The sequence below is a fragment of the Camellia sinensis genome, chromosome 1 (genome assembly GCF_055761805.1).
Source record: "Camellia sinensis isolate YWXY chromosome 1, ASM5576180v1, whole genome shotgun sequence".
Taxonomy (NCBI): Eukaryota; Viridiplantae; Streptophyta; class Magnoliopsida; order Ericales; family Theaceae; genus Camellia; species Camellia sinensis.
The window spans coordinates 109,409,675-109,431,349 of NC_138961.1; the positions used below are offsets into that span (position 1 = coordinate 109,409,675).

The window sequence follows — 21,675 nt, forward strand, 5'->3', positions numbered from 1 at the left end:
TTTAACTCTGTCTCTTCTAGCTCTCAAGAAAAAGGTTTCTCCCTAACTTCTCGGCGCTTCTGCATCCTTCTCTCTTTTTTGTTCGAGAAACTAATTAGCCTCGGCCCCCTAATTGTTTCATTTGTTCAAGTGGCGAAGTTTAAATCCAACTAATCTTGCTTAGCCTCTAACAAAGAGAATTTACTGAGTAATTTGTAACTTAATTTATTCACCCAAAAATTGTAACTTAACAACCATTAGTTTAACTTAAACACCTCATTTAAGGTTTTCGAAATCTCCTAAGTGTTCAATTCTCATGTCCAAAAGGTTGAATTTGAATTCTGCCTGATTTTCTTCCTATTTCTCTTTTTTTTTTCTCTAACTTTCTTGTCTAGCTCTCACGAAGATAGTTTCTCTCTAACTTTCTCTCTAACTTTCTCTGTGCTTCTCCGTCCTTCTCTCTTTCGTTCGAGGAATTAATTAGCTTGGGCCCCCCTAATTGTTTCATTTGTTCAAGCGGCGAAGTTTTTTTGGGTGGATAAGTCATAAAATTAAAGACGAAAAACTTGCACCACTACAAGGGGCATACCCCAGGCCCAAACCACAACTATACAAGAATTAAAAAAAGCCAAGGAACCAAGGCCAACCCTATAAAATCCCAAAAAAAAAACGCTAACCCAAAAATAAAAGAAAAAACAAAATAAAATTGCACACCACAAAACTAGAGATCCCAAGCCTACTAGGAACAAAACAAAATGTGTTCATGGGCCGCATGCAAATCAGATGAGGAGCATGAACACACCCAGAAATCTAAGTAGCAAAAGACATACAAAATGAAAAAAAGAAAAATCCATGTTCCCCGTGTACATCCCACACAGGTAAGCCAAAAGCAGTCACACACACTAAACAAAACAAACACATAAAGTAACGTCTTTCTTCACACCGGAGGCGCATACAGCAGCCATCACAACGAAACATGTCCAGCTTCAGGCACCACTCTTTCACCCAAAAAAAAGCTTCAGGCACCACTCTAGCTGAAAACCAAAGCATGTAGCATCAACCGACGGGAACATTGCTGCCATCCCCATACAACCCGAACAATGTTCAGACTCTATAATAGACCCTGTCATCCAGCAGATATCAAACAAGATCAAACGCTGATCAACAAAGTAGTATTCAAGAATCAGTAACATTTTACAGTTTACACCACACTTATAAATGCTCACTAAACTCAACCCACAAATATATATGCTCACATCACTCGAAACACACTGCTCCATATACCTGCAAAAGAAAAAAATACAGAAAATATATAATAACATGTTAGTTCCTCTCAATGTGGCTAGTGATTTTGGGGTAAGTGATTGTTTATTCCTCACACTATTCTCAACCCTCATAACAAATGGCACAAACTCCTCATTCGGCTGCACAGTGATCCAAGCACCTATATCAATAACAAACATTAGGAAACCCCACAATGTATATGCTAAACCATCACTCAACACACAATTTGTGAACTCTCATTTCTCACATCATCCGCCGCAAGCTTCAGCACAGTGTTGGGTAATCTCCATGAACTGAGATACCATCTGTCAGATTGGTGAGACTTCAAATTGGTAATATGCATTACCCTGAATCTAACCATAACCACAATACACTTTATAACAACCTCTTCAGGGACCATATCCTTACTAAACACTCTATTATTCCTAGCAATCCACAACTGATACACAGTGCAAGTAAAAGCAAGCTTGGTAATAATGGTTCCTAAGGAATTCCCTTTAACAGATTTAGCAATGTGCTGGACTAAGTCACCCCAATGGATTGGAGGCCAATAAACATTTAGTTTACCCTTAATGCAAGACCACACCCTTTCCGAGAAAGGGCACTCAAAAAACAGGTGGTTGTGGTCTTCAAAAGGGCACTAGCAGAAAACACAAGCAGTATTTTGGGTTACGCCAAACGGCGAAGTTTATATCAAACTAATCTTGCTTAGCCTCTAACAAAGAGAACTTACTGAGTAATTGTAACTTAACAACATTAGTTTAACTTAAGCACCTCGTTTAAGGTTTTCAAAATCTCCAAAGTGTTCAATTCTCAAGTCCAAAAGGTTGAATTTGAGTTCCATTTGATTTTCTTCCTATTTCTCTTTCTTTTCTCTAACTTTCTTGTCTAGCACTCAAGAAGATAGTTTCTCCCTGACTTTCTCTGTGCTTCTCTATCCTTCTCTCATTCGTTCTAGGAACTAATTAGCTTGGGCCCCTAATTGTTTCATTTTTTTTTTTTTGGGTGAATAAGAAATAATATAAAACAGAAAATTTACAAAAATACAAGGGGCATACCCCAGGCCCTAACAACAGAAGACAACACAAGCCTCAGCCAACATGCACCGAGGCCCAAAGGATCACTAACAAAATCTAAACCAAACCTGAGAGCTACATCCGAAAAATAGAACCAAAAGAAAAAAAAAACGTTGCCAAGCAGATTGTACAAAGGCCATATCCTATGATGGATAGGGACCTTGTACAAAGGACAAACCAGCAACCAAAAAGCACCATTACAATAGTCCAAAAACTCCCTACACAACCCGTAGGGATGGGCACCAACACACCCACACGCCTCCCTACACAGGCCGTAGGGATAGGCACCTGTAACCAATAAATGTAATACAAAATTGTAACTCAAGCAAGCCGAAGAGATATACCAAGAGGGGCCCATTCTACCGAGTTGCTCAAGAAACCTATTACACGAGATACCCAAGTACACATGAAACCTCCTACTCAACCCGTAGAAATAGGCAAGCTGCAAATTACAACTGTGACCAAATAAAAATAAAAGTAAAGACCACTGATTTGCTCTCATTTGTAGCATAACAAGGCGCTTGAAGCAGCCATCGCTATGGAACGTACACACCCTGCCAACAGCCATCCAAATCTGAATAGCAATCAGCCACCACCTTCACAGTAGGAAAGAGATAAAAGAAATGAAGATAGCTAATAAACCCACTGAAATGCCTAGGCAAGGCGCTGCTAGCAGCCATCACCGAAGGGTAAATCCACACAGCATACAAGGCCAAAGAGGTGCGCTGATTGCAACCATCTTCACACCACCAGACAAACCCCAACACAGCTAGCTGCCAGAGCCCAAAAATAACCAGCGGCAGACAACTTGCATCCAACGTCCAAATCCAATGACCATCCGAGATAAGCTGCCAGAAGCAATCCCACCTTACAAGCTGCTGCTTAACCTGTGCAGCATATAAGTCATACAGGAGAAGAAACAACAAACATACAATATAGGACCTCCCCTCACTCGACCCACAATAAAATAGCACTCTCCACTCAATGTAAGGGCTCCCATCACTCGGCCCACATATTCTGTGCTCTCTCATTCCAGCCAGCTGGACAATGAACTTGAGATACCATAAACCTGCACAAAAAATTATATAATATATAGTACATGTTAGTAAAAGAAATATATACTTCCTCCCAACACTCAACCCACATTTACAAGATGAACTGTGCTGGCTCACATCACTCAACCCTCCCTTCATAGGCTCCAGATTTTGTGAATATTTGGGATCCATAATAGCTGATAGAATCTAATAATAACACCATCTGCAAGACAACACAATTTATTAGTCAAAAACACTCCATATCTGCTCACCATCACTCAACCCTCAATGTAGTGAAGCTCACACCACTCGAATTCCTTTCGGTTGCAGCAGTTTGGGACTGTAACAGGATTGTAGAAGGAATATTCCATTGTTCCATATACCAGTTGTCACCTGCAAAAGTTTTCACATTTTCCATAGAAAGGAGTCTACCCCTAACCATTTGGATGATAGAGTTAGTAACAACCTCTTCAGGTTTGAAGACCTTACTAAAGATTCTACTATTTCTCTCCATCCAAATATGGTAGACAGTGCAGAGAAAAGAGAGTTTCATAATCATAGATTTCAGAGATTTACCAGTGATGGATTTAGTAACAAACTCAACAAGTTCCAACCAGGGCAAAGGAGGCCAGTGGGAATTACACTTATCTTGGATAACAGCCCAAATCCTAGAGGAGTAGTGACACCTAAAGAACAGATGGGAATGGTTTTCCTCAGGGGCACAGCATAAAGGGCAGCTAGGGTTGGTAAGAAGACCAAAGATTTGGAGTCTATCCCCAGTGTTAAGTCTCTCATGGATGGCTAGCCATACAATGAAACTAACCCTAGGGATGACAGGAGGACCCCAAACAAGATTAGACCAAGTAACCTTAGGGCCCTTGTCCCTCCAACAATCCCAAGCAGAGTGAATAGAAAAGGAACCATCAGAAGTCAAACTCCACACAGGAATATCAGGGGAACCAATAGAAGGTTTAAGAGAAGAAGGGGTGGCCGTGATCCATTCCTGTATCTCCCAAGAGTTAGGAAAAGGCCAGTTCCAAGAATCATTTGAGATGATTGAACTAACCTTAGAATTGTCAGGAAGGTTGGTATCATACAAAATTCTAGGACCATACCGAAGCAAAAGCGAACCAAAGGGATGCCAGTTATCATGCCAGAGGAACACATTTTCACCATTGCCAAGTTTGAATTTAATAATAGGGAAGATTAAATCCCTAAGCGATAAAAGTTTCCTCCAAACCCAGGAAGGATCACTGGGCAACTTAATACCCCAGAAACTCTTACCCTTAAGAGTGTAGGACTTAACCCATTGACACCACATTGAACAATCCCCACCCGAAAACAGATACCAAACATGTTTGGCTATAGCCGCTCTATTCCAAACCTCCATATCCTTAAAACCAAGCCCACCCTCATTTTTTTTTTTGCAAACATGCTTCCAAGCAATTTTAGCACTATGCTTTTTCAGATCCGTCCCAGACCAAAGGAAAGATCTGAGCAGATTTTCAATGTCGCGGATAACCCTCTTAGGTAGAATAAAAATAGAAGACCAATAAACTTGCATCGAGAAGAGAATAGACTGGATGAGTTGGGCTCTACCAGCATAAGATAGCAATTTATTGGTCCAACTTTTAATCCTTTTAGTCATCCTATCAACCAAAATTTGGCAGTCAGACGCTTTGAGCTTAGTGGTGATCAGAGGCACACCCAAATATTTCACAGGGAGGGAGCCCTCAGTGAATTTGGCAATTTGTAAGATGTCAGCTCTAAGCTCATTACTACAACCAGAGAAATAAATGTTACTCTTATTAGGATTAGGAGTGAGACCGGACAAGTTCCTAAATTCCTCCAAACCTTGCATGATGAGATGGACAGTCCCCGGATCCCCTCTACAGAAGATCATAAGGTCATCAGCAAAACACAAATTAACAATTTTAGTCTTCTCACATCTCCAATGGAACTTAAATAGGGGGTTTCTAGATTTTTCAGCAAGAATTCTAGCCAAAACCTCCATAGCCAACACAAAAAGATAAGGGGACATAGGGTCACCTTGCCTAAGGCCCCTAGCCCCTTTAAAGTACCCATGAAGACTACCATTGATGCAAATAGAGAAAGAAGGACTAGTCATACAAGCATTGATCCAATTTATCATGCAAGGAGGAAAGTCCATAGCTGTGAGGATGTCAATAATAAACTCCCATCTCACAGTGTCATAGGCTTTCATGATGTCCACTTTCATAGCACACTTCGGAGTTTTGGAACTCCGGTGGTAACCTCTCATAATCTCTTGGGACAGAAAGATGTTGTCCGAGATTCTTCTACCCTGGACAAAAGCAGATTGCACAGGATCAATAAGATCAGGAAGCACCAATTTGACTCTATTGGCTATTATCTTGGCAATGCATTTATAGATGGTGTTGCAGCAAGAAATAGGCCTATAGTCACCAACATTCATAGGATTAGAAATTTTGGGAATGAGGGCAATGATGGTGCTATTGATCTCCGAGAGGAGTTTACCAGAGTCAAAAAATGACTTAATGGCAAGGGTAACCTCCTTCCCAACAATATCCCACGAGCTTTTGAAGAAACCAGCTGAATACCCATCAGGGCCAGGAGCTTTATTGGCTTTGAGAGACCAAAAAACCTCCTTGATTTCAGCCTCCGAAATAGGTTCAGCCAAAAGAGCCGATTGAGAAATGGAAACCTTTTTATTCACCAACGATTTAATGCGCTCAAGACCATTGTATTCCCCCGAGATAGGGGTACCAAACAACTTGGTATAGAACTGGACAAAAGTATCATGAATATCCGTTATCTTAGTGGACTTAGTACCATCTTCCATAACCACACTCATGATTTTACCTCTATTAATATTACTCTTAACAGACCTAAAAAAGAAGCTGCTATTCCTATCCCCAAGACCAAGCCATTGGACTCTGGATTTTTGAAGAGCAAGACACTCTTCCAAATTGCTAAGGTCAATGTATCTTTTCAGCTCCTCTCTCTCCTTAGATTGAAGCTCACAGTTTAAAGGATCCTTATCAAGGTTAATTTGAGCAAGATCCAAACTAGCCTTAGAGATGAGGACACGAGTGGACAGATCACTAAAATCTTTTTTATTAAGAAGCTTAAGGCTGGCTTTGAGTTGTCTTAACTTCTGACAAACTCTGAACATAGGGACACCACGAATATATTGAGACCAGGTATTTGAAACAGTGCTAAGAAAATCTGGGTGATGGGACCAGAAGTCAAAATATTTGAAAGGTTTCTTAAAGGAGCTACTGTTATCACTGATGTTGACCACAACAGATGAGTGATCAGAAATACCAGCCGGGAGAAAAGTAGCCGTAGACTCAGGAAACTTATCCAGCCAGGCCTCATTAACCAGAACTCTGTCAATCTTGGTAGCTATGAAAGCTCCCTCGCTTCTTTTATTAGCCCATGTGAATTGGCATCCACCATAAGAAAGATCAGCCAATTCAGATGAGTTAATATAAGTATTAAACTCCTCATTTTCAGAAGTCCAGGAAGGAGAACCCCCAATTTTTTCCTGTTGGTATCTTATAGCATTAAAATCACCCAAGAAAACACAAGGAATTTTGGACTTAGCACGGGAGATGTTAAACATTTTATCAAAAAATACTTTCCTCAAAGTGTGCTTGTTTGCAGCATAGACAAATACAGCAAAGAAATATTCTTTTGTAGCCAAGTCAAGAATTTTACACAAGATATGCTGATTTGACAAGGAAATCAGTTGAAGATCACAAAAATCATTGTTCCAGCACACCCAGACTCTCCCAGTTTCAGTTGGTTGTGAATTGGAGAGCATAGACCAGTTACCAAAACATTTACCACAGATTTTCCTCTCATTGATTTGCTTTATTTTAGTTTCCAAAACTCCTATGACATGAACATTTTCTTTAGCCACAAAATTCCTAACTTCTTTTTGTTTAGAGGAATCATTCAGACCTCTAACATTCCATGAAGCAATTTTTACAGTCATTAGGATACAAAAAGAGAGGTGACAAAAAACAACCACAACCAACTGAAACTGGTTACTTCTTCTTCTTCCTCTGGCTGCTGCTACCTTTGCCAGAGGACTTGTTCTTTATGTGCTGGTTTACCTGAGATACAGTAGGTGACTTCTTTACCTCTTTCAGAGCTGACTCTATCATTTCAGCAGCATTTGGTATAACCAGCTCTGTAAGTTCGAAAAGCTTCTTTTGAAATATATCCACATCACTACTGTCAGAGCTAACTTCTTCCACAGAGGAACTCTTCCCAGCCGAATCCTCCTGTATCACTTGAGTATGAACTGAAGCTGCCTGTGGCTCTACACCTGAAGTGGGTATAGGCTTCGTATCTGTTTCAGGGGACTCCACCACTTCAGGTATAGTCTCTAATTCAGGATCCCCCACTTTCCTTTTACCCTTCGCTTGAACAGTGGTCCAACCTTCTTCCTGAGGGTTAACATTCTCTTCGGTTACCTTTTGCAAGGAAATCAACTGGGCCACTTGTTTGGAAACACATTTCTCAGTACTGTGTCCAAAGATCTGACAGTGTTGACAAACGGAAGGCAGCCCCTGATATTCTGCTTTGATCAAGACAGCATCATCACCACACCTAAAGTAGCTTTGATGTAGCTTCAATCTCCACGCAGATTCTAGCAAAGGCCACCCTACTACCTCGGGCCGTAAGCTGATCCATAAAGAGGGGGTTGCCAATTGCACTAGCAATCCTGCTTAGACCATCAGGATCCCAGTATTCCAGAGGGACATTAAAGAATTTCACCCAAATTGGGATTTTAGTGGATTTCTCCTTGGCAAGCTTCATCATTCTCTTCCACTGTTTCAAGATGAGGAGGTAACCCCCAATATACCAAGGGCCTCCCTCTAGAACGTCTCTACAGCATACAGGGGTATCAAATATGAAGAACATGAAGCCATCCCCATTTGTGAGAACTTCCTTAAGGCCCTTAGTCTTCCACAACCCAAACGCACTATTCCGAAGATAATTATACCCAACTCCTTTATCAATAAAGTAGCCAACGAGACAGGAATCCCATTTCTCCAAAGGATCAGGTCTAGCTGGCATTTCTACCACAATACTATCTTCTACAGCAGTTGGAGGGACATACCTGAGCTTGATGTTTGATCGAGTAGATGTAGCAGTAACATTGGCCCATGATCGTTGGTCCATTTGCTCTACTGATCTGCTACCACTAGGGCCCCCGCGGCCTCCTCTCCCACCCCGATAACTGTTTCCCCCCTTCCTCCCCCCCCCCCCCGAGAGTAGACTCCCCGAGAGGAATCTGGATGTCTGAGTTAGGAGCCATATTAGGATCACTCAGAGTGTTCTTGGTTCCCCCCCTATTACGCGCGATCTCCAGGCTATCGGGGAGATTAAGAAAACGATTTTGCTCTTCCTCGACGATTTCAGACCAACTCATACCAATCTCATTACCAATCGGCGTAGATGGTTCCTGACCAAAACCTGGGATCAACGGGGCCTTCATTTTATCCAAACTCTGCGCTGCAACCTTAGATCCGTCATCGATTAGGGATTTAGATAGATCTGAACCCACTAATTCCGAGATCGGAACCGTAACACCCATTTCTTCAGAAAGATTCGCTTCAACATTAACTACCACTGCCTGATTATGAGCCTTCACACTGGACAGATCCTCCATCGGAGTACCGACAACGCGATCTACAGTTAAAACACCTTCACCACGGGTTGTAGATGGATCAGATTCAGAAGCCATGACGTCGCCACACAAAGCCATAAAACGATTTTTAGTGAACCCTAGCTTCCGATCGACAGGATCAGAAGTTTTAACCGACTCACCCTTAGTATTTTCCCCCACCTTTCTCTCATTAATGGTAGCATTAACTCCAGACATCGGCAATCAATGAGATATTGAACCCTAGAAAACCAGAGTTTTCTAGAGAGATGTCAGAGCTTCTCTCACTAACCCATCAATTCTCTCTTTAATTAATTGTTTCATTAGCTTAAGTGGCCAGGTTGAAATCAAACTAATCTTGCTTAGCCTCTAAGAAAACGAATTTACGGGGTAACTGTAGCTTAAAGATATTAGTTCAATTTAAACATCTCATCTGAGGTTTTCAAAATCACCCAAGTGTTCAATTCTCAAGTCCGAAAGGATCAATTTGAATTCCCTGTAATGTTCTTCGTATTTCTCTTTCATTTTCTCTAAGGTCTTCTAGCTCTCTAGAAGAAAGTTTCTCTTTAACTTTATCTGTGCTTCTCCACGCTTCTCCGTTCTGTTCTAGTAACTACATAGCTTGGGTCCCGTAAATGTGTCATTCGCTTAACTGGCCGAGTTTAACTCAACCTAATCTTGCATAGCCACTGAGCAATAGAATTTACTGAATATATGGAGCTTAACGATATCAGTTTAACATAAGCACCACATTTATGGTTTCTTAAATCATTTAAGTGTTAAATTCTCAAGTCCAGAAGGATGAATTTGAAATCCCTTTGACTTTCTTCCAATTCCTCTTTCGTTTCTCTTATACTTTCTCTTCTGGCTCTCAAAGCAGAAAGTTTCTATCTTTCTCTGTGCCTCTCCATCCTTCTCTCTTTTGTTCCGGGAACAAATTAGCTTGCGCCCCTAATTGTTTCATTTGCTCGAGTGGCCAAGTTTAACTTAAACTAATGTCGCTTAGCCTCTCAGCAAGAGAATTTACTGAGTCATTGTCGCATAACGATCTTAGTTTAACATTAAACACCTCATTTAAGTTTTTCCGAAATCACTTAAGCGTTTAATTCTCAAGTCTAAAACGATGAATTCGAATTCCCTTTAATTTTCTTCCTATTTCTCTGTCTTTTCTTTTAACTTTCTCGTCTACCTCTGAAGAAGATAGTTTTCTGTCCAACTTTCTCTGTGCTTCTCCATCCTTCTATCTTTTGTTCTGGGAAACTAATTCGCTTGCGACCCTAACTGTTCCATTAGCTTAAGTGGCCAAGTTTAACTCCAACAAATCTTGCATAGCATCTAAGAAAGAGAATTTACTGAGTAATTGCCACTTAACGATATTAGTTAAACATAAGCACCTCATTTAAGGTTTTTCAAATTCCCTAACTGTTCAATTCTCAAGCCCAAAAGGACGAATGTGAATTCTCTATGATTTTTTTTCCCGTTTCCCTTTCTTTCCTCTAACTGTCTCTTCTATCTCTCAAGAAAAAAGTTTCTCTCTAACTTTCTCTGTGCTTCTCCGTCCTTCTCTCTTTTGTTCTAGGAACTAACTAGCTTGGGCCCCTAATTGTTCCATTAGTTTAAGTGGCCAAGTTTAACTCAAACTAATCCTGCTTAGCCTCTGAGAAAGAGAATTCACTGTGTAACTGTAGCTGAACGATATTAGTTTAACTTAAACACCTCATTTATGATTTTTCAAATCACATAAGTGTTCAATTCTCAACTCCAAAAGGATGAATGTGAATTCCCTTTGATTTTCTTCCTACTTCTCTTTCTTTTCTCTAACTTTCTCTTCTTCTAGCTCTCAAGAGAAAAGCCTCCCTCTAACTTTCTCTGTGCTTCTCCATCCTTCTCTCTTTCGTTCAAGGAACTAATTAGCTTGGGACCCTAATTGTTCCATTAGCTTAGGTGGCCAAGTTTAAGTCAAACTAATCTTGCTTAGCCTCAAAGATAGAGAATTTACTGAGTAATTATCGATATTAGTTTGACTTAAGCACGTCATTTAAGGTTTTCCAAGTCACCTAAGTGTCCAATTCTCAAATCCAAAAGGATGAATTGGAATTCCCATTGATTTTCTTCCTCTTTCTGTTTCTTTTCTTTAACTGTCTCTTCTAGCTCTCAAGAAAAAGGTTTCTCCCTAACTTCTCGGTGCTTCTCCATCCTTCTCTCTTTTTTTGTTCGAGAAACTAATTAACCTCGGCCCCCTAATTGTTTCATTTGTTCAAGTGGCGAAGTTTAAATCAAACTAATCTTGCTTAACCTCTAACAAAGAGAATTTACTGAGTAATTTTTAACTTAATTTATTCACCCAAAAATTGTAACTTAACAACCATTAGTTTAACTTCAACACCTCATTTAAGGTTTTCGAAATCTCCGAAGTGTTCAATTCTCATGTCCAAAAGGTTGAATTTGAATTCCGCCTGATTTTCTTCCTATTTCTCTTTTTTTTTTTTTTCTCTAACTTTCTTGTCTAGCTCTCAAGAAGATAGTTTCTCTCTAACTTTCTCTGTGCTTCTCCATCCTTCTCTCTTTCGTTCAAGGAACTAATTAGCATGGGCCCCCCTAATTGTTTCATTTGTCCAAGCGGCGAAGTTTATATCAAACCAATCTTGCTTAGCCTCTAACAAAGAGAACATACTGAGTAATTGTAACTTAACAACATTAGTTTAACTTAAGCACCTCGTTTAAGGTTTTCAAAATCTCCCAAGTATTCAATTCTCAAGTCCAAAAGGTTGAATTTGAGTTCCATTTGATTTTCTTCCTATTTCTCTTTCTTTTCTCTAACTTTCTTGTCTAGCTCTCAAGAAGATAGTTTCTCCCTGACTTTCTCTGTGCTTCTCCATCCTTCTCTCATTCATTCTAGGAACTAATTAGCTTGGGCCCCTAATTGTTTCATTAGCTTAAGTGGCCAGGTTGAAATCAAACTAATCTTACTTAGCCTCTAAGAAAACGAATTTACGGGGTAACTGTAGCTTAAAGATATTAGTTCAATTTAAACATCTCATCTGAGGTTTTCAAAATCACCCAAGTGTTCAATTCTCAAGTCCGAAAGGATCAATTTGAATTCCCTGTAATGTTATTCGTATTTCTCTTTCATTTTCTCTAAGGTCTTCTAGCTCTCAAGAAGAAAGTTTCTCTCTAACTTTATCTGTGCTTCTCCACGCTTCTCCGTTCAGTTCTAGTAACTACATAGCTTGGGTCCCATAAATGTGTCATTCGCTTAACTGGCCGAGTTTAACTCAACCTAATCTTGCATAGCCACTGAGCAATAGAATTTACTGAATATATGGAGCTTAACGATATCAGTTTAACATAAGCACCACATTTATGGTTTCTTAAATCATTTAAGTGTTAAATTCTCAAGTCCAGAAGGATGAATTTGAATTCCCTTTGACTTTCTTCCAATTCCTCTTTCGTTTCTCTTATACTTTCTCTTCTGGCTCTCAAAGCAGAAAGTTTCTATCTTTCTCTGTGCCTCTCCATCCTTCTCTCTTTTGTTCCGGGAACAAATTAGCTTGTGCCCCTAATTGTTTCATTTGCTCGACTGGCCAAGTTTAACTTAAACTAATCTTACTTAGCCTCTCAGCAAGAGAATTTACTGAGTCATTGTCGCATAACGATCTTAGTTTAACATTAAACACCTCATTTAAGTTTTCCGACATCACTTAAGCGTTTAATTCTCAAGTCTAAAACGATGAATTCGAATTCCCTTTAATTTTCTTCCTATTTCTCTGTCTTTTCTTTTAACTTTCTCGTCTACCTCTGAAGAAGATAGTTTTCTGTCCAACTTTCTCTGTGCTTCTCCATCCTTCTATCTTTTGTTCTGGGAAACTAATTCGCTTGCGACCCTAACTGTTCCATTAGCTTAAGTGGCCAAGTTTAACTCCAACAAATCTTGCATAGCATCTAAGAAAGAGAATTTACTGAGTAATTGCCACTTAACGATATTAGTTAAACATAAGCACCGCATTTAAGTTTTCCAAATTCCCTAACTGTTCAATTCTCAAGCCCAAAAGGACAAATGTGAATTCTCTATGATTTTTTTTCCCGTTTCCCTTTCTTTCCTCTAACTGTCTCTTCTATCTCTCAAGAAAAAAGTTTCTCTCTAACTTTCTCTGTGCTTCTCCGTCCTTCTCTCTTTTGTTCTAGGAACTAATTAGCTTGGGCCCCTAATTGTTCCATTAGTTTAAGTGGCCAAGTTTAACTCAAACTAATCCTGCTTAGCCTCTTAGAAAGAGAATTTACTGAGTAACTGTAGCTGAACGATATTAGTTTAACTTAAACACCTCATTTATTATTTTCCAAATCACATAAGTGTTGAATTCTCAACTCCAAAAGGATGAATGTGAATTCCCTTTGATTTTCTTCCTACTTCTCTTTCTTTTCTCTAACTTTCTCTTCTTCTAGCTCTCAAGATAAAAGCCTCCCTCTAACTTTCTCTGTGCTTCTCCATTAGCTGAAGTGGCCAAGTTTAAGTCAAACTAATCTTGCTTAGCCTCAAAGAAAGAGAATTTACTGAGTAATTATCGATATTAGTTTGACTTAAGCACGGCATTTAAGGTTTTCCAAGTCACCTAAGTGTTCAATTCTCAAATCCTAAAGGATGAATTTGAATTCCCATTGATTTTCTTCCTCTTTCTGTTTCTTTTCTTTAACTGTCTCTTCTAGCTCTCAAGAAAAAGGTTTCTCCCTAACTTCTTAGCGCTTCTCCATCCTTCTCTCTTTTTTGTTCGAGAAACTAATTAGCCTCGGCCCCCTAATTGTTTCATTTGTTCTAGTGGCGAAGTTTAAATCAAACTAATCTTGCTTAGCCTCTAACAAAGAGAATTTACTGAGTAATTTGTAACTTAATTTATTCACCCAAAAATTGTAACTAAACAACCATTAGTTTAACTTCAACACCTCATTTAAGGTTTTCGAAATCTCCTAAGTGTTCAATTCTCATGTCCAAAAGGTTGAATTTGAATTCCGCCTGATTTTCTTCCTATTTGTCTTTTTTTTTCTCTAACTTTCTTGTCTAGCTCTCAAGAAGATAGTTTCTCTCTAACTTTCTCTATGCTTCTCCATCCTTCTCTCTTTCGTTCGAGGAACTAATTAGCATGGGCCCCCCTAATTGTTTCATTTGTTCAAGCGGCGAAGTTTATATCAAACTAATCTTTTTTTTTTTTTTGGGTAAGTAAGTCATAAAATAAAGACAATGAAATATACAAGTTTACAAGGGGCATACCCCAGGTACGCCCAGCAACAAATAAATAAAAGATTACATAACCAACATAAACTACTAAATGCACCCCGTAAAGATGGGGGAAGAAACACAAGAACAACAGAAAAACAAAATAACCCAACTTTGCCCATATATCCATTTGTCCCAAAGTATATCAAACTAATCTTGCTTAGCCTCTAACAAAGAGAACTTACTGAGTAATTGTAACTGAACAACATTAGTTTAACTTAAGCACCTCGTTTAAGGTTTTCAAAATCTCTTAAGTGTTCAATTCTCAAGTCCAAATGGTTGAATTTGAGTTCCGTTTGATTTTCTTCCTATTTCTTTTTCTTTTCTCTAACTTTCTTGTCTAGCTCTCAAGAAGATAGTTTCTCCCTGACTTTCTCTGTGCTTCTCCATCCTTCTCTCATTCGTTCTAGGAACTAATTAGCTTGGGCCCCTAATTGTTTCATTAGCTTAAGTGGCCAGGTTGAAATCAAACTAATCTTGCTTAGCCTCTAAGAAAACGAATTTACGGGGTAACTGTAGCTTAAAGATATTAGTTCAATTTAAACATCTCATCTGAGGTTTTCAAAATCACCCAAGTGTTCAATTCTCAAGTCCGAAAGGATCAATTTGAATTCCCTGTAATGTTCTTCGTATTTCTCTTTCAATTTCTCTAACTTTGTCTTCTAAGCTCTCAAGAAGAAAGTTTCTCTCTAACTTTATCTGTGCTTCTCCACGCTTCTCCGTTCTGTTATAGTAACTACATAGCTTGGGTCCCATAAATGTGTCATTCGCTTAACTGGCCGAGTTTAACTCAACCTAATCTTGCATAGCCACTGAGCAATAGAATTTACTGAATATATGGAGCTTAACGATATCAGTTTAACATAAGCACCACATTTATGGTTTCTTAAATCATTTAAGTGTTAAATTCTCAAGTCCAGAAGGATGAATTTGAATTCCCTTTGACTTTCTTCCAATTCCTCTTTCGTTTCTCTTATACTTTCTCTTCTGGCTCTCAAAGCAGAAAGTTTCTATCTTTCTCTGTGCCTCTCCATCCTTCTCTCTTTTGTTCCGGGAACAAATTAGCTTGCGTCCCTAATTGTTTCATTTGCTCGAGTGGCCAAGTTTACCTTAAACTAATCTTACTTAGCCTCTCAGCAAGAGAATTTACTGAGTCATTGTCGCATAACGATCTTAGTTTAACATTAAACACCTCATTTAAGTTTTTTCAAATCACTTAAGCGTTTAATTCTCAAGTCTAAAACGATGAATTTGAATTCCCTTTAATTTTCTTCCTATTTCTCTGTCTTTTATTTTAACTTTCTCGTCTACCTCTCAAGAAGATAGTTTTCTGTCCAACTTTCTCTGTGCTTCTCCATCCTTCTATCTTTTGTTCTAGGAAACTAATTCGCTTACGACCCTAACTGTTCCATTAGCTTAAGTGGCCAAGTTTAACTCCAACAAATCTTGCATAGCATCTAAGAAAGAGAATTTACTGAGTAATCGCCACTTAACGATATTAGTTAAACATAAGCACCGCATTTAAGGTTTTCCAAATTCCCTAACTGTTCAATTCTCAAGCCCAAAAGGACAAATGTGAATTCTCTATGATTTTTTTTCCCGTTTCCCTTTCTTTCCTTTAACTGTCTCTTCTATCTCTCAAGAAAAAAGTTTCTCTCTAACTTTCTCTGTGCTTCTCCGTCCTTCTCTCTTTTGTTCTAGGAACTAATTAGCTTGGGCCCCTAATTGTTCCATTAGTTTAAGTGGCCAAGTTTAACTCAAACTAATCCTGCTTAGCCTCTGAGAAAGAGAATTTACTGAGTAACTGTAGCTGAACGATATTAGTTTAACTTAAACACCTCATTTATGATTTTCCAAATCACATAAGTGTTGAATTCTCAACTCCAAAAGGATGAATGTGAATTCCCTTTGATTTTCTTCCTACTTCTCTTTCTTTTCTCTAACTTTCTCTTCTTCTAGCTCTCAAGATAAAAGCCTCCCTCTAACTTTCTCTGTGCTTCTCCATCCTTCTCTCTTTCGTTCAAGGAACTAATTAGCTTGGGACCCTAATTGTTCCATTAGCTGAAGTGGCCAAGTTTAAGTCAAACTAATCTTGCTTAGCCTCAACGATAGAGAATTTACTGAGTATTTATCGATATTAGTTTGACTTAAGCACGGCATTTAAGGTTTTCCATGTCACCTAAGTGTTCAATTCTCAAATCCAAAAGGATGAATTTGAATTCCCATTGATTTTCTTCCTCTTTTTTTTTGGGTGAATAAGACATAAATTAAAGACAAAGGATATACAAGATTACAAGGGGAATACCCCAGGCCCTACAACAACTATACAGGAAGATCAGTAACCCAGAAAACCAAAAAGCTAACGCAAAGAGAAACCAAAATCCAAAAAAAAAAAAATACACACTGTTCAGCAGCCATATCAATAGAGATAGGGATAATGAACACTGCGAAGGACAGCTAAAAACCGAGACCAAAACAAACCCATAGCATCACTAAACATCGGCACCAAAACCGAGAAACAGGTTTGGTGAACAAAACAAAACCTGCGAAAGAATAGCCCAAAGCCGAGGGATGAACAGCCCCATAATAGCAAAACGAAATATAACCTGTGGACTACCTAATCCAGAACCAACAGTAAAGCAATAAAAACAAAATAGGTCAAAGATGGACCACTTAATTCCTAGCACACCCCGCTAGGATAGGTAAAATAGCTAAAGTTGTTAAAACAGAAATGAAAACAGCTTATATCCCTGATGAAACAACCAGCGGCGCATTCAGCAGCCAGCTTCGAGCCGAATATCCCAAGAATCAAAACCAAGATGCAGACCTCCACTAGACAATATAGAACTTCCTGCCAGAATTGAGTAAACAAATCCATTAGTGATCCTGAAGGATTCCAGTAAAAACAGATAACCACAATATATGTCTCACATCACTAAACCCACAATAATCTCGCATCACTCAGTAGAATTTGGGATTTAGCACACAGTATATAAACTCTCATCACTCAATCCACACAGCAAAGCATTACTCCATAGCCTGCACATAAAGCTTACAATATATATAAACATTAGATAAAAACATTTGTGAGAAGCTATTTCACTCAACCCACAATTCTGTCTGTTGTAAATTATTGGACTCACAACACTCAACCCTCACTGATCCAAGCACTTCTCATTACTACACATGAAGAAAACAGTTAGGAAAGAACACTCTGTTTGCTTACAATCACTCAACCCTCATATAGTGAACTCACATCACTCAGCAGCCCTCCCAGTGCCGAGAGCATGGGGCTTCAGGACAGTAGCAGGCAAATTCCAATGGTCAATGTACCAGTTGTCACCTGCATTTCTAGGAACATTTGTGATAGACAACAATCTACCCTGAATCAGTTGGACAATTATTTTAACCGCCACTTCTTCTGGCTTGAATTCTTTGTTGAAAATTCTGTTATTCCTTTCAAGCCAGATTATATAAATAGAGCACAACAATGACAATTTGATGATTATGGATCTTAATGATCTTCTCTTAGTCTCTCTAGTAGCAAAGAGAATAATGCCAGGCCACTGAAAGTCAGGCCACTGCACATTACATTTAGCTTTAATTTCAGTCCAGATTTTAGTAGAGAAGACACAATCAAAAAAGAGGTGAGAATGAGTTTCAGTAACATGTTGGCAAAATGGGCAGGTTGGTGTAGGAGAGATGCCAAATAGCTGAAGCCTGTCACCAGTATTAAGCCTCTCCTGGACAGCCATCCAAACAACAAAACTAGCCCTAGGGATATGGTAAGCCCCCCCGATTAGTTTATGCCAAACAACTTTATCAAGCTTAAGCCTCCAATGATTCCAAACACCATTAATAGTAAATTTCCCATCAGAAAGAGACCAAGTAGGTTGATCATCCAGTAGAGGGTTAGGTCTGCAGCTAGTGGGGGTTGAAGAGATCAGCTCCCTTATTTCCCAAGAGTTGGGGACAGGCCACACTTCCAAGAGTCCCCATCCATAATCTGATTGACCTTAGTCTCACTGTTAAGATTAGAGTCATACAAGATTCTGTCCCTAAATTTTTTCCATAAAGGACCAAGAGGATGCCAATTATCGTACCATAAAAAGGTAGAGTCACCCCTACCTATTTTGTGGATAATAAGGGTAGAAATTTTATCTCTAAGAGCAAGGATCTTCCTCCAAACCCAAGAAGAGTTGTGGGGAACCTTTACTTTCCAGAAACTTCTGCCCTTAAGTAAATACGATTTAACCCACTAGCACCACATAGACATCTCCCCTCCAGAGAAGAGGAACCAAATATGCTTGGTTATAGCAACCATGTTCCAAACCTCTAAAGATTTAAAACCAAGACCACCTTCATTTTTAGGCACACAAATCTTATCCCAAGCAATTTTGGCACTATGTTTCTTAAGATCTGTGCCCGACCAGAAAAAAGCTCTAAGGATACCCTCAATCTCTCTAATAACCCTCTTGGGGAGGATGAAAAGAGAGGACCAGTAAACCTGCATAGAAAAGAGAATGGTCTGGATAAGTTGAGCTCTTCCAGCATAAGAAAGAGCTTTATTTGTCCAGCTCTTAATACGATTTGTGATCCTATCAATGAGAATTTGACAATCCGAAGCCCTAAGCTTGGTTGTAATCAGTGGGACACCAAGGTATTTAACAGGAAGAGTGCCCTCAGTAAACTGAACAATTTTGAGGATATCTTCTCTCAAACCCCCATTACAACCAGAGAAATAAATGTTGCTTTTGCTGAAGCTAGGGGTAAGGCTTGAAAGAGAAGAGAACTCCTCCAGACCTTGCATGATTAAACTGACAGTGGGATCCCCACGACTGAAGATCATAAGATCGTCAGCAAAGCAGAGATTGACAATCTTAGATTTCTCACACCTCCAATGGAACTTGAATTGAGGATGATTGGACTTTTCAGCAAAAATTCTAGCAAGGATTTCCATAGCCAGAACGAAGAGATAAGGAGACATAGGATCTCCCTGTCTAAGACCTCTAGCACCTTTAAAATAACCATGCAAGCTCCCATTAATGCAAACAGAGAAAGAAGGACTTGTCATACAAGCCTTGATCCAGGATATCATAATGGGCGAAAAAGCCATGGCTTTAAGGATATCAATGATAAACTCCCATCTCACACTATCGTAAGCTTTCATGATATCCACTTTCATCGCACACTTAGGGGTAGTGGAATTCTTGTGGTAACCCCTCAAAATTTCTTGAGACAAGAAGATATTATCAGAAATTCTCCTGCCCTGCACAAAGGCTGATTGCACAGGATCAATGAGGTCAGGTAAGACCTCTCTAATCCTATTTGCAATAATTTTAGCTATACATTTGTATATCGTATTACAACAAGAGATGGGTCTAAAGTCTCCCACTTTTGCAGGGTTAGGAACTTTAGGGATGAGAGCTATGATTGTACTATTGACTTCGGAGAGAAGCTTCCCAGACTCAAAAAAAGTTCTAATGGCTTGGGTAACCTCTCTACCAACAATACCCCAAGATTTTTTGAAAAAGCCCGCAGGGTAACCGTCAGGGCCAGGGGCCTTGTTAGGTTTAAGAGACCAAAAAACATCCTTAATCTCCAGATCAGTCACTGGTCTAGCAAGGAGAGCAGATTGATCATTGGAGATCCTAGATTTAACAAGGGCATTTATTCTTTCAGTCCCATCATAATGGCCAGCAATAGGGGTACCAAACAAGTCAGAGTAAAAATTTGTGAAAGCATTTTGAATCTCTTAAGGCTTGTTAGATATACTCCCATCCTTTAACTCAATATTAAGAATTTTACCCCTATTGATATTACCCTTAATAGTCTTAAAAAAGAACTTGCTATTACAATCCCCCAACTTCAGCCACTGAACCCTAGACTTTTGATGAGCCAAACTCTCTTCAACCATAGTCAGATCAACATACTGTTTGTAGAGAGTTCTCTCAAGTCTCTGAAACGCAAGCTTACCAGGGTCCTTATCCAACTTCCATTGTACAGAATCCAACTCAGATTTAGTGGCCAACACTCTGGTAGAAATGTCACTGAATTCCTTTTTATTCATGGCCTTAAAAACAGGTTTCAGTTGTCTGAGTTTTTGACAAACTCTGAACATAGGAACTCCCAGAATATATTGATTCCACACTTTTGAAACAGCAGGGAGGAAGTCCTCATGATTTGACCAAAAGTCAAAAAATTTAAAAGGTTTCTTAAAGGAAGTAATGGCTTCAGACACAGTAACCACAGCAGGAGAATGATCAGAGATAGAGGAAGTAAGGAAAGTTGCACAAGAATTAGGGTACAGGTCAAGCCAAACCTCATTGACCAGAACCCTATCAATTTTTGTTGCAATGTACTGACCACTATCCCTTTTATTGGCCCAAGTGAATTGGCAGCCACTATATGAGAGTTCATCCAAACCAGAGTGGATAATACAAGAGTTGAACTCCTCCTTTTCAGGAGACCACACAGATGTACCCCCAAATTTCTCATATTGGTACTTGATTGCATTAAAATCCCCCAGGAAGACCAGGGGTACATTGGACTGAGACTGGGAAATTTTAACCATGTCACCAAAAAACTCTTTCCTAACAGCATGCTTATTTTCAGCATATACAAAGCAAGCTTTAAAAATAGAGTTATCACCCAAAACAAGAATTTCACACAAAATAAACTGGGTGGAAGATTCAATCAAGTGAACTTGACAAAAAACAAGATCCCAGCACACACAAATACGCCCAGTTTTAGTTGGTTGTGAGTTAGTCAAAAAGGACCAATTTAGAAAACAAGAGGAAAGGAGTGCCTTTTCGTTTGCAGCTTTGATTTTGGTCTCCAAAATGCCTAAGACTTTTATATCTTCATGTAACAAAAAAATTTTCACTTCCTTATGTCTAGAGGCATCATTGAAACCTCTAACATTCCATGATGCAATTTTAAAAGTCATAAGATAATCAACAAAAAATAGTAACCCACAACCACTCAAAACAGAATTTACCTTTGCTTTTTCCTCTGGCTTTTGCTACCCTTGCCAGAGGAGTTACCTTTTGCAGCCGATTTCTGCTGGATTTGCTTTTGTGTTGGGCTTTTCATTGCCTGTGTTGCTTCCGCTAGACGTTCCACTTTAGTGATCAATTCAGTATCATGGGGAAGAGCAAGCCTTGTTATTGCCACCAGGACTGGGTTCACTATCACTGGAAGCGCCTTCCCTATGTGATTTCTCTTCCAGGACTAGGGTATTATGGGCCTCCACCCCTTCTGGTGTGGTTTCAGTATCTGCACCCAATTGTCCCTCTGCCTCTTCATTCTGCACCCCATGTTCTCCACCTTCAGGATCCCCCACCTTTC

At 39.3% G+C, this 21,675-nt stretch overlaps 1 protein-coding gene across 1 annotated transcript; it reads right to left on the reverse strand.

Moving 5' to 3' along the window:
* Positions 1 to 16,817: 16,817 nt before the first annotated feature.
* Positions 16,818 to 21,420, reverse strand: LOC145817909 (uncharacterized). The gene is made up of 7 exons (XM_082912771.1): positions 21,326 to 21,420; positions 20,172 to 21,242; positions 18,591 to 19,976; positions 17,587 to 17,781; positions 17,313 to 17,364; positions 17,065 to 17,176; positions 16,818 to 16,942 (listed from the first exon to the last, which is right to left on the reverse strand). The coding sequence occupies exons 1-7, from the start codon at positions 21,418 to 21,420 to the stop codon at positions 16,818 to 16,820; spliced, it is 3,036 nt and encodes a 1,011-aa protein (XP_082768897.1).
* Positions 21,421 to 21,675: the final 255 nt, after the last annotated feature.